This window comes from Phyllobates terribilis, unplaced genomic scaffold, assembly GCF_046119375.1.
Source record: "Phyllobates terribilis strain yellow unplaced genomic scaffold, ASM4611937v1 Scaffold_2__4_contigs__length_985480577, whole genome shotgun sequence".
Taxonomy (NCBI): Eukaryota; Metazoa; Chordata; class Amphibia; order Anura; family Dendrobatidae; genus Phyllobates; species Phyllobates terribilis.
The window spans coordinates 72725548-72738924 of NW_027362762.1; the positions used below are offsets into that span (position 1 = coordinate 72725548).

General features: G+C 47.5%; 1 protein-coding gene across 4 annotated transcripts in view; it reads right to left on the reverse strand.

Moving 5' to 3' along the window:
• DYNC2H1 (dynein cytoplasmic 2 heavy chain 1) overlaps positions 1-13377 on the reverse strand; it is a 525522-nt gene that overhangs the window by 485554 nt on the left and 26591 nt on the right. For all 4 annotated transcript variants that reach the window (XM_073662117.1, XM_073662115.1, XM_073662114.1 and 1 more), the window contains exon 14: positions 10228-10389. In XM_073662117.1, the coding sequence (XP_073518218.1) occupies positions 10228-10389 (162 nt within the window). The remainder of the gene's footprint in view (positions 1-10227; positions 10390-13377) is intronic.

Below are 13377 nucleotides of genomic sequence, written 5' to 3' on the forward strand. Positions count from 1 at the left end.
GCTGACACCCGGTACAATCAGCTGACACCCGGCGGCGATCGCCCCGTATGGCTTGTGTGCGGGCGCGATCGCCATATGACATAATAGTACGTCATTGGTCCAATCGGCCCAGGTCACCATGACGTACTATTAGGTCACACGTCAGAAAGGGGTTAATGTTGTTGAAAAAAATCAGATCACAGACATGGCACAAAACTAAAGTCATTTCAAATGGCAACTTTATGGCTTTAAGAAACACTAAAAGAAATCAAGATAAAAAAAGTGGTACTCAGTAAGGCTGCGTCCCCACAATGCGTTTTTCATGCGTTTCCGCTGCGAAATTTCCGCAGCGGAAACGCATGGTAATCCGAACCCCATGGTCCCCAATGGCATTCCGCAATGTCAATGCACATGCTGCGGATTTTTCCGCAGCGTTTCTGCAGCGCTCATAAATCCGCAGCATGTTCATTAATTTTGCGGAAGCGCAGCGGAATTGCCGCCATTGACTTGCATTGAGACGCATAATATCCGTGTCTGTACATTTGTACACGCGGATAATATGCGTTTCAATGTGCCTATGGTACCCAAGTCTGGAGGAGAGAAGACTCTCATCCAGACCAGGGTACCATTGTACCTGTGAAAAAAAGAATAAAATAATAAATAAAGTTTATATTCACCTGTCCGGCGGACCCTGCAGCGCTTCTCCTTCCAGGACCTGAGATGACGTCGCAGTCATGTGACCGCAGGCTGTCTCGCGATCGATATGCCGGCAACCCGGAAGGAGCGCGACAACACACGCGGCAGCACATGCAGCGGGGGATCGGTAAGTGTAGCTTTTTTTTTTTTTACGGTCACACTATATAAATCCATGCTGTTTGCATGGATTTATATAGTGTGACCTAGTTGTCAAGCACTTTCCAAGTGATGCTATCGCCTGGAAAGTGCTTGTAGTCCTCATGCGTAAACGCAAGCATAAACGCATGTGAATACGCATGTGAATACGCGTGTATTCTGCAGGAAAAACTTATGCACAATCTGCATGTGTTTTTTCTGGCAAGGGAGATGCAGAAACGCTGCAGAAATTTTCTGCTTCATTTCTGCATCGTGGGCACATAGCCTAACGGTAATTTTTTTCAGACCAAGCAGAGGGAAAAAATTATGGAATCACCCTGTAAATTTTAATTTCCAAAACTAACACCTGCATCAAATTAGATCGGCTCGTTAGTCTGCATCTAAAAAGGAGTGATCACACCTTGGAAAGCTGTTTCACCAAGTGGACTGACATGAATCATGGCTCCAACATCAGAGATGTCAATTGAAACAAAGGAGAGGATTATCAAATGCTTAAAAGAAGGTAAATCATCACGCAATGTTGCAAAAGATGTTGGTTGTTCACAGTCAGCTGTGTCTAAAATCTGGACCAAATACAAACAACATGGGAAGGTTGTTAAAGGCAAACATACTGGTAGACCAAGGAAGACATCAAAGCGTCAAGACCAGAAACTTGAAGCAATATTTCTCCAAAACAGGAAATGCACAACAAAACAAGTGAGGAACGAATTGGAGGAAACTGGAGTCAATGTCTGTGACCGAACTGTAAGAAGCCGCCTTAAGGAAATGGGATTTACATACAGAAAAGCTAAACATAAGCCATCATTAACACCTAAACAGAAAAAAACAAGGTTACAATGGGCTAAGGAAAACCAATCGTGGACTGTGGATGACTGGATGAAAGTCATATTCAGTGATGAATCGCGAATCTGCATTGGGCAAGGTGATGATGCTGGAACTTTTGTTTGGTGCCGTTCCAATGAGATTTATAAAGATGACTGCATGAAGAGAACATGCAAATTTCCACAGTCATTGATGATATGGGGCTGCATGTCAGGTAAAGGCACTGGGGAGATGGCTGTCATTACATCTTCAAGAAATGCCCAAGTTTACATTGATATTTTGGACAGTTTTCTTATCCCATCAATTGAAAGGATGTTTGGGGATGATGACATCATTTTTCAAGATAATAATGCATCCTGCCATAAAGCAAAAACTGTGAAAACATTCCTTAAAAGAAGACACATAAGGTCAATGTCATGGCCTGCAAATAGTCCGGATCTCAATCCAATTGAAAATCATTGGTGGAAGTTGAAGAAAATGGTCCATGACAAGGCTCCAACCTGCAAAGCAGATCTGGCAACAGCAATCAGATAAAGTTGGAGCCAGATTGATGAAGAGTACTGTTTGTCACTCATTAAGTCCATGCCTCAGAGACTGCAAGCTGTTATTAAAGCCAAAGGTGGTGCAACAAAATACTAGTGATGTATTGGAGTGCTCTTTTGTGTGTTTGTTTTTCATGATTCCATAATTTTTTCCTCAGAATTGAGTGATTCCATAATTTTTTCCTCAGAATTGAGTGATTCCAGAATTTTTTCCCTCTGCTTGGTCTGAAAAAAATTACCCTTACCGAGTACCACATTTTTAATCTTGATTTCTTTTAGTGTTTCTCAAAGCCATAAAGTTGCCATGACTTTAGTTTTGTGCCATGTCTGTGATCTGCTTTTTTTCAACAACATTAAACAACTGAATGAACGTCCTCCGAGTCAGGTGATTTCATAATTTTTGCCAGGGGTTGTATATGTTAAAAAAAGTAAAGTTTTAAAAAAAATAATTGAAATCATTCAAATCTCATATTTTATAGCAATGAATAACTTACACATATTTGGAATACACAGGCCTGCAACAACCAGTATAATAAATGAATACTAGTGTTGAGCGAGCATGCTCGACACTGCTCGGTACTCGCCCGAGCATCTCACTACTCGGGATGTTCGGCGAGCACCGAGCATTTTCGGGTTACTCGGGCGGGAGCTCGGGTCTCCGCCCTGCATGTTTGGCGCTCTTTACAGAGCCAATGAACATGCAGGGATTGCAAGCCAGTCTGGCTGGCCGCACAGCGTCACCTCGAGTATTTAAAACCGGGCGCCGCCATCTTGGACACAGTCGCTCCGGATCAGACAGTGTAGGGTCAGTGCTGCTGAGCTAGGGAGAGATTTATACTGCGAAATAGGTAGTGTATGGTCTCTAAAGCCTTCAAAATCAAACAAACAGTCCTTCTAAGGACTAATATCCATCCCAGATATCAGGCAGGCAGGCCGTATAGGAGACGCAGTGGTTATACCAGCAAACGGTGCATTACAGTCCTGTGTGATGCTGCTGCTGCTCAAATTGCTAGACTTAACCCCAGGTCTCAGGGGCCAGGAAAAATGCTTTTTTTTTCCATCTAAATCCTTTTTTTTTTTTCCCAGTCAGACTGTACAAATAACCGTCTTATTAACCTTTTGGTATTTCCCCCACTCCCAAAAAAAAATTGAGTGTGTCTGTGAGTGTTCAGACACAAATATATCTGTTTAAAAGAGTCAGGTTTCGGACAGATAACTAGAACTGTGGTTTTCCTCTTCCACGGTTCAAATCTCCTTTTTATTACCCTTTTGCCACTGATAGTGCGAGTGTAAGCTATTTTACTTCATTTACAATGGGCAAGGCGCGTGGCAAGGGACGTGGAACTGGACGTTCTGGTGATGGTGCGTGTAGAGGACGGGGCCGTGGCCAAGGTGAAAATGTGCCACAACCAACAGCCACATCTTCTCGCTCCCAGTTCTTGACCGAATTACTATGGAAGCACACAACAACACAATTATTGCGAACTGATCAGTGTGAACAGGTTATTAATTGGATAGCTGATAATACTTCCAGTCACCTGGGCACTACCACCTCCGGTCTGTCTTCCACACGGTCATGTCTTAGTAGCCGTGAGTCTCGACCGCATACTCCTCCTCACCCTGATGCTCCCTCCTCCCACCATGCCGAGTGTCGTCAGACAGCAACTGATCCCACACTTGGACACTCTGAAGAGCTGTTCACTGGTCCATTTCCATATTTGTGCCCTCGCCTCCTCCGCTTGAAGTGGTGGAAGAGGAGATCCCATGTAGCGATGGCCAAATATTTGAACAGCCACGGCCACAGAAAGGCGACGCTGGCAATTTGTCACAAAAGGTGGACGATGACGAGACACAATTGCCACGAAGTGAGGAGGAGGATCGTGGTGCGGAAGTGGAAGAGGAGGAGGTGGTGGATGATCTAGCAACTGACCCAACGTGGCAGGAGGCCACGCAGAGAGAGGCCAGCAGCACACAGGGGGAGGGAGGCAGAGTACCCCAACAGGCAGGAAGAAGAAGTGGTGGCCGCAGACAGAAGGCAGGCAACCGTTCCCCGTAACACCAACACGAGGGATGCTGCCAGTACAATGGTAGGTCTTCCAAAGTCTGGAATTTTTTTTAAAGACTCCGCTGATAACCCCAAAAAGGCCATTTGTACCACCTGCCAGGCCAGCATCAGCAGGGGTGACAAAACTACCAGTCTGACCACCAACAGCATGATCAGGCACATGTCAGCAAAGCACCCGACTTTGTGGGGCGAACCCCAGGGTCCACGACCAGTGTCAACGGGTGTCACCACTGCTTCTTCCGCTGTTGTGCGTGTAAGAGAACTCCCTGTTGTGCGTGCAAGGCAATCCCCTGTCCATACTGCATGCAAAGATGCCCCTTCCTCTCAGTCTTCACTTGTTATGGCAGTTTCTCATGAAACAGCATCAACGTCCACGTCCACGTCCCACCCCAGTGTTCAATTGTCCATATCCCAGAGCTTTGAAAGAAAGTGCAAATTCGCAGCCAACGCCCCACAGACTGCTTGCGTTGGAAATGCTGCCTTTTAGGCTGGTGGAGACGGAATCCTTCCGCAACCTTATGGCGGTGGCCATCCCTCGGTACTTGGTCCCCAGCCGACACTATTTTGCCCAAGGTGCCATCCAAGCACTACACAAGCACGTGTCCCAAAACATCAGCCGTGCCCTCAACAATGCAGTTACTGGGAGAGTCCACCCGACAACGGACATGTGGACAAGTGCTTGTGGCCAGGGACGGTACATCTCTCTGACAGCACACTGCGTAAACATAGTGGAAGCAGGGACCCAGTCGGACCTTTGGACGGAACACATCCTCCCCACACCGAGGATTGAGGGTCCTATGTCAGTCAGAGTTGCCCCCACAGTGTAGAGCTCCTGCGCATCATCCTCCTCCTCATGTTCAGCCTCCATCTCAGATATCACCACATCAGTTACAAGCTGGAAGCACTGCAGTACTGCCTCAGCCAAGCGGCAACAGGCTGTGCTGAAACTCATAAGCTTAGGTGATAAACCTCACACTGGAGGAGGAGGAGGAGGAGGGAGGAGGAGGGAGGAACAGGAGCTGGTATCATGCGCTGTAGACGGTAGTACCTGTACAACTGTCATACCGTCGGTTCAGCGTGGGTGGCCTGAGGACAGGGGGGAGGAGGAGAGCATGGTCAGTCGTCATCTAGGTGAGGACACGGAAGTCTTGCCCTGTACCAGTCTGGCACGCATGGCTGACTTTATGTTACGCTGCCTTAACCGTGACCCTCGTGTTGTCAAAATATTGGGTGACAGTCATTACTGGTTGGTGACACTTTTAGACCCCCGCTACAAGGAGAACTTTCAATCTCTTATTCCTGAGGTGGAGAGGTAATGTGACCTCAACGTCTCTTCCAAGGGGCATTGAAATGTTGTTTTTAATTACCTCTAACCTCCACGACTCTTCCAACGGGCATTGCATTTCCTCCTAATTTTAGTCAGCTTTTGCTTTTCAATGCATAGGCAAACACTAAGGGAGACCCACTCCCCAATAATGGGTAGAAGGTTTTTAGTACACTGTAATCCACGTCTGTTTCAAGGGGCATTGCAGTTCCTCATAATTTTTGGAAAGCCTTCCATTCACTGCTTAGGCCAACAGTGTACAGGAGACCCAGCTGCTATAAATGGAAAAAAAGGTTTAGTTAAGGCCCTCTGACCTCCATGTCACTTCCAAGGGGCATTGGAGTGCCTCGAAATTTTTGGTAGGCATTGCACTCACTGTATGCCCTATAACTGTGTAGCCGAACCGCTCCTTTTGGTACAGAAACATATCCTACAAGACATGTGTGGTTGACTGGCCTAATATTGATGTGAATGGTCCCTGTTCCTCTTGCTCTCTCCTTTGCCACCACCTCATCCATCATTCATCACCTGAAGCTTTGTTTTAACGGGAGTCATGGATGGCCTCATGATCATGAATAATTTACTCGTTGTGTAGGAGGCCGACCACTGCTGCTGTCTACCTTCTGAACTTTGTGTTGAAGCCTGACTGACCCAGGACCCACAATCCTCTATGTCTGGAGGACGTGTTGCATCCCAGTGTCCAACTGTGTCCCGGCTTCCACGATATTAACCCAGTGTGAAGGCGTCAGTGAGATGGACCATCCCTGGCCACATTCACTTGTCCACGTGTTTGTGGATAGACTGTTCTTCCCAATAAATGCACTGGGGAGGGTACAGCTAATGTTTTGGTATGCGCGCTTGTGTACAAGGCGCACCGGGACAAATAGGGGCGGCTGGGGACAGTTTAGGGACACCCGGCCGCGGGGCGGCTGGGGACCGAGTATGGTCACCCGGCCGCCCCTTGGCGGCTGGGGGCCAAACGTGGACACCCGGCCGCCGGGCGGCTGGGGACTGAGTATGGATACCAGGCCGCCGACGCAGCCATGACATGGTGGCCGGCGTCTGCCTCCACAAGCCTAAAAGGCCTCATTTCAAGTGCAAGCAAGCTAGCAGTATGGTATTGCAGCCTGGGGGTGGGTGGGTGGCAGGCTGCACACTTACGCTTGCATTCCAAGAAAACAAAGCAGATGCTAACTTCTATCATCATCATCATCATCATCATGCTCCTCACCTTGGCACTCTTAACTCCCCTGATGGAGAAGCCAGGGCCCACCGGAGGAATCTGGTTGTCTGGTGGGCTCGTCCAATGCTGCCCTAAAGCAGGCCAGGCTAAGAAAAGTGTGGGGAAGGTTACCGGGACAAATAGTGGCGGCTGGGGACTGAGTACGGAGACCTCGTCGCCGAAGCAGCCATGAGGTAGTGGCCAGCTTCGGCCTCCTCCAAACTAAAAGGCCCCATTTCAAGTGCAAGCTAGCAGTATGGTATTGCAGCCTGGGGGTGGGTGGGTGGCAGGCTGCATACTTGCGCTTGCATTGCAAGGAATGGGGTAGGTACAATTGAACACTGCCCTGGGACAAGGACTTGCACGGGGATAGTTGCAAGTCTGCATCTTCTGATGCGGCAAGGATCACTTCTGATGGCACACTTTTAGGCAGTGACCTGGGTGTCAGAGATGCTTCCAGGGGTCTTCCCCATGCTGTTCCCATGTCTTTTCAGCACTGTATGCATGTGTCACACAGCACAGGGCCAGATAAGGTTGTAAAATGTTAAAATGACATTTCTCGGTGAATGCATTTGTTACGGTTGAAAGCAATACAAAAGTGCAAAAACGCATAAAAAATGCTACTTGTGAACATAGCCCAAGGTGTGGAGGAGTATTTTTGTTTTAGGCTATTTATTTTACCTTATACACAAGTCTTTACCCTGGAAAGGATGTTCCTTAACATATTTCACAGGAAAGCAGTTTCAGTTTCGTTTTTGAACGTTTTATTGTGAGCCCGTAAAAGTGGCTTAATACCTCTGACCACGTTGTTGACAGCAGTGACCTGGGGGGTCAGAAATGCTTCCTGGGGCGATCCCCATGCTGTCCCCATGTCATTTGAGCACTGTCACTATCGTTTTGGGCACTTTTTAGGCTTTCTACAAACTGCTGGGGGTGCCGCCGCAAAAATGCTCGGGTCTCCCATAGACTAACATTGGGCTCGTTGCTCGGGTAGAGCACCCAAGTATCACGGTGAGCTCGGCCCGAGCATCCGAGCATTTTAGTGCTCGCTCAACACTAATGAATACCATTACTTCTGTAAAAAATACTATTATAGAAGCTGCAGCAAAACTGCTTTTTTTCAGTATTTTTTGCTCCAGCTAAAAAAATTATGTTAATTACACAATGATAAGTCTAAAAAAAAGACACCTACGAAAAAATAAAATAAAATTATGGCAGTAGAAGAACAAAGTGGAAATAAACAGGTCTGGTTCTTAAAAGGAGTTTTTCCCTTTAAATTAAAACTTTCCCCCTAGCTGCATTTTACTATAAAACAAACAAACCGCAGTATAGCACATTACAACAGCCACTTACACTGACAGAAACCTGCTGTAGAATGTTAACAGACAGCTCCACACACTCCCTCCTTCATGTGTAGGAAAGATGTGCATCTAGAGGATATTCGGATGTAATACTGGAGATACCAGGGGTGATGAGAAAAGAAGAGGCTGCTCACACTGCTGTCCACCTTGTCTGATCTAATCCTAGAGAAACCAGGAGTACTGAGGTAAGAAGAGGATGCTCACACTGCTGTCCACCCTGTCTATCTGATCTAATACTGGAGAATACAGGGATGCTGAGGTAAGACTAGGCTGCTCACACTGCTGTCCACCCTGTCTATCTGATCTAATACTGGAGAATACAGGGATGCTGAGGTAAGAAGAGGCTGCTCACACTGCTGTCCACCCTGTCTATCTGATCTAATACTGGAGAATACAGGGATGCTGAGGTAAGAAGAGGCTGCTCACACTGCTGTCCACCCTGTCTATCTAAGCTAATACTGGTTATACAAGGAGTGCTGGAGCAATTAGAGACGTTTCAGCTCATCCTAAGTTTTTGTCAAATTTGACATGTCTCTAATTGTTTGGATTTCACTGGATTAAATAAGTAATTATTCTACATGTGAGTGTCGGGATTTCTTATTACATTGCTGATTTTTTCCACGAGCACCACGATTATACGGCGTGCTGACCAGTTCACCATTATTTGATCTGAGGTAAGAAGCGGCCACACATACCGATGTGCACCCTTGTCTATCTGATCTAAGCTGCTCACACTGTTGTCCCCTGTAATAGATCAGATAGAGTGGACAGCAGTGCGAGAAGCTTCTTTTTTCAGCACGGTATCTCCAGTATTAGATCAGATAGACAGAATGGACAGCAGTGTGAGTAGCCTCATCTTACCTCAGCACTCCTGGTATATCCAGCATTAGATCAGATAGACAGGATGGACAACAATGTGGGCAGCCTCATCTTACCTAAGCACTCCTGGTATAGCCATATCTCCAGCATTAGATCAGACATACAGAATGGACAGCAGTGTGAGCAGCCTCATCTTACCTAAGCACTCCTGGTACATCCATATCTCCAGCATTAGATCAGATAGACAGGATGGACAGCAATGTGGGCAGCCTCATCTTACCTCAGCACTCCTGGTATCTCCAGCATTAGATCAGATAGATAGGGTGGACAGCAGTGTGAGCAGCATCTTCTTACATTAGCACCCCTGGTATATCCAGTATTAGATCAGATAGACAGGGTGGACAGCAGTGTGAGCAGCCTCTTCTTACCTCAGCACCCGGGTATCTCCAGTATTAGATCACATGGATAGGGTGGACAGCAGTGTGAGCAGCCTCTTCTTACCTCAGCACCCTGGTATCTCCAGTATTAGATCAGATAGGATGGTCCACAAAGTTGGTGAGGTAAAAAATGCCACTTAAAGGAGTTGTCCACTACTTCAATATTGATGACCTATCCTTAAGATAGTTTATCAATATGAGTTTGGTGGGGCCGACGCCTGGCATTTCCACTAATCAGCTTTTATTACCTCTTGAAGCAGTGGGATGTAACTATTGAGCAGAACTGGAACATCATGGTTCTGTACACTGTTTGCTCCTAGGTATTGCAAATCAGATGATATTCACTTCAAAAAGACCTAAGCTGCTGTACTCGAGAGCGGCCAAATAAACAATAAATGTTGCGGTGTTGATCAGCTCTGGTCACTGTTTGCATCCATCCACCTCTGACAATGATGACAGTTGTTCAGTGGAGGTGTCGGGTGTTTAACCCCACAGATCCGATACTGGTGAACTATCACATTGTAAGGTAATCAATATCGAAATATGGCAATCTCTTTAAAATAAAGGGTTTGATATCTTCTCATTTTCATCAGTAACACATAAAACGCTTTGCTTTTAAGAGGAGAAGATGCTGTACGTCCTACACTGACAGTTCTGTAATAATCAAAATGTCACGACTCTACTATGGACATCCGTATGAGGACCCTAAACATGTACATATTAATCTTTATTTTTTTCCTTGTTCTTTACAGTGTTGGTCCTGTGGAATAGATTTCAACGACTGATTACACAAGAGTAATTTACCTTTTGACTGAAGTCGGTATGCTTCTTCCTCAGTTTCCGATTTTCAGTAGAAAGTTGCTCTGCTACGCTTTGTAGTTTCTCAATATAACTCTGAAGTTCTCTAGGATTGTCCCATGTAATACGCGTTTTTTGGCCAGGTTCACCAGAGCTCGTCCTAGAACTCTGACAAAAGACAAAAGATCAGTATTAAAAAATATATTATATATTAAAAATAATCATCTATATCTATATCTATATATAATCGTCTAATTCTGTCTGTTTGTCTGTAATGGAAATCCTGCGTCGCTGATTGGTCGCGCCAGCCGCCCGCGACCAGCGACAAGCGCAGTCCGGCCGCGAATTGTTGCAGGATTTGAACCAGGCTTCGCTGATTGGTTGCGGCCGGCCGCAACCAATCAGCGATATTGGCGCGGATACTTTAAATTAACCCCCCCCAATGTATCCCCCCGGGGCCCCTAATGAATTTCATAAATACTTCAAGTTGCCAATACTGCCTGTGCGCGGCGCTATCGCTGACCGCGCACAGGTAGCACGTGACCCCCGTCTGCAGTCGGGTCACGACTATTTGCGGTTGCAGCCAGGGGTCTCCTGTTCCGCGTTCCACGGTGAGTGACGGGTTGTGGGCGGGGTTTTCCCCCATCGCGTCACACCCGGCATCCACCGTGTGCCTATTCATTCAGCGAGACCGCGGTGGATGTTGGGTGTGACGCAATGGGGGATAACCCCGCCCACAACCCGTCACTCACCGTGGAATGCGGAACAGGAGACCCCTGGCTGCAGCCGCAAATAGTCGTGACGTAAGCGGAAGCAAGAGCCGGCTGCAGCCGGGGGTCACGTGCTGCTTGTGCGCGGTCAGCGATAGCGCGCGCACAGGCAGTATTGGCAACATGAGGTATTTACGAAATTCATTAGGGGCCCCTGAGGGATACATTGGGGGATTAATTGAAAGTAGTGGACAACCCCTTTAAACCCCGCTTCGTGGATTGGCCGCGCCCGGCCGGGCGAGGCCAACAGAGGTGTTGGCGCGGAATTTAACCCCCAGCCACAGCGCACCGTAGTTCACTCACGTTTACTGAACACGTTCTGTCAGTCACAGCGCGCTGAACAGATACTTCTTTACTGTACGCTATCACGATTTACGCTTCCTGTCTTCCAATGGGTCGTAAGCGAAAATACGCCAATGAGGATGACAGAATAAACTACATACATATTCTAGAATACCCGATGCGTTAGAATCGGGCCACCATCTAGTAATATTATTATTATTATTAATAATGTAAGAAGCACCCACACAGATATAATAAAGCCGGCCATACAGATTATTGTCTGTGGATACCGCCGACACCTACTGTTCACGGGGCACCTGACTATGCCCCAACTTCTGTCCTGCCGGCTGTCAGGTGTCTGGAAGCCGCTTATTCCTCACTCCGAAATGAAAATATTAATGCACAATCGACAGAGTAGGAATATTTATGGAGAAGACAGGGGTCAGCAGACATCTTGGTATTTGTTTGGCCAGCTTGAAGGGTTTGTTCCCATCTGGGAAATGTATGGTATACGGATAGGAGGTGCCATAAATGTCCCAGATGAGACAACCATTTACAGAGGACGTCTCGCCGCTTTTAAAAGAGGGATTTTTGGTACTCACCGTAAAATCTCTTTCTTGGAGCCTTCATTGGGGGACACAGGACCATGGGTGTATGCTGCTGTCGCTAGGAGGTTGACACTATGCAAAAAAAGGAAAATGGCTCCTCCTCCGCAGTATGCACCCGCCTACAGGCACCAAGCTCACCAGTTAGTGGCTAGAGCAGTAGGAGAAGCACAAAATAACCAACTATGTAATGCCCAATGGGGCACAACCGTAAAAAACTAAATGAGATGCCCAACAGGGCCAACAAGACATATGTCCAAACACAGGGAGGGTGCTGTGTCCCCCAATGAAGGCTCCAAGAAAGAGATTTTACGGTGAGTACCAAAAATCCCTCTTTCTCTATCGCTTCATTGGGGGACACAGGACCATGGGACATCCCAAAGCAGTCCCTTGGGTGGGAGAACAGAAGATAAACACAGACTAGGTCAGACTTTGGCAACTGCCGCCTGCAAGACCTTCCGTCCAAGACTGGCGTCAGCCGAAGAATAAGTGTGGACCTTGTAAAACCTTGAAAAGGTGTGGAGAAGACCACGTTGCGGCCTTGCAGATTTGAGAGGCCGAAGCCTGATGGCGGACCGCCCAAGAGGCCCCCACCGCCCTGGTGGAGTGAGCCCTTACTCCGGGAGGGGGAGGTTTGCCCGAGATGCGATGTGCCTCCAAGATGGTCGAAAGTATCCAACGGACGATGGTTGACTTGGAAGCAGGAAGACCCTTGCGATGCCCTTCAGGGATGACAAAAAGGGCATCCGAGCGCCGAAGGGAGGCCGTTCTGGAAAGGTACACACGTAGAGCTCTGACCAGGTCCAGTTTGTGCAGGGACTTCTCCCGTGGATGCACTGGAGCAGGGCAAAAGGAAGGCAAAACGATGTCCTCATTAAAGTGAAAAGCGGAAACCACCTTTGGCAAAAAGGAAGGCACCGGCCTGAGCACTACTTTGTCTTGATGGAATACCAGAAAAGGCGACCGACAAGAGAGGGCTGCGAGTTCTGCGACCCTTCTAATAGAGGTAACAGCCACCAGAAAAGCCACCTTCCAGGAAAGAAGAGAGGCTGGAATGTCATGAATGGGTTCGAACGGAGGCTGTTGAAGGGTGTTTAGGACCATATTAAGGTCCCATGGTTCCACTGGAGGGCGATAGGGGGGCGCCAGGTGGGCCACCCCTTGTAGAAAGGTCCTGACCTGAGGACGGCTAGCTAAGTTACGTTGGAATAGAATGGACAAGGCCGAAACTTGGCCCTTGAGAGTGCTGAGAGATAGTCCCGCCTCTAGGCCAGACTGAAGAAAGGCCAAAATGACTGGCAAAGAAAAGGACATAGGAATTAGCTGATCCTGTTCGCAGTGACGAAAAAGGGCTCTCCAAGTTCTGTGGTATATGCAAGAGGTAGCAGGTTTTCTGGTGTTAATTAGGGTCTGAATGACATTGTCAATAAAGCCCGCCGTCTTCAACACCGCGGCCTCAACGGCCATACCATTAATTTCAGAACGAGAACTCTGATGAA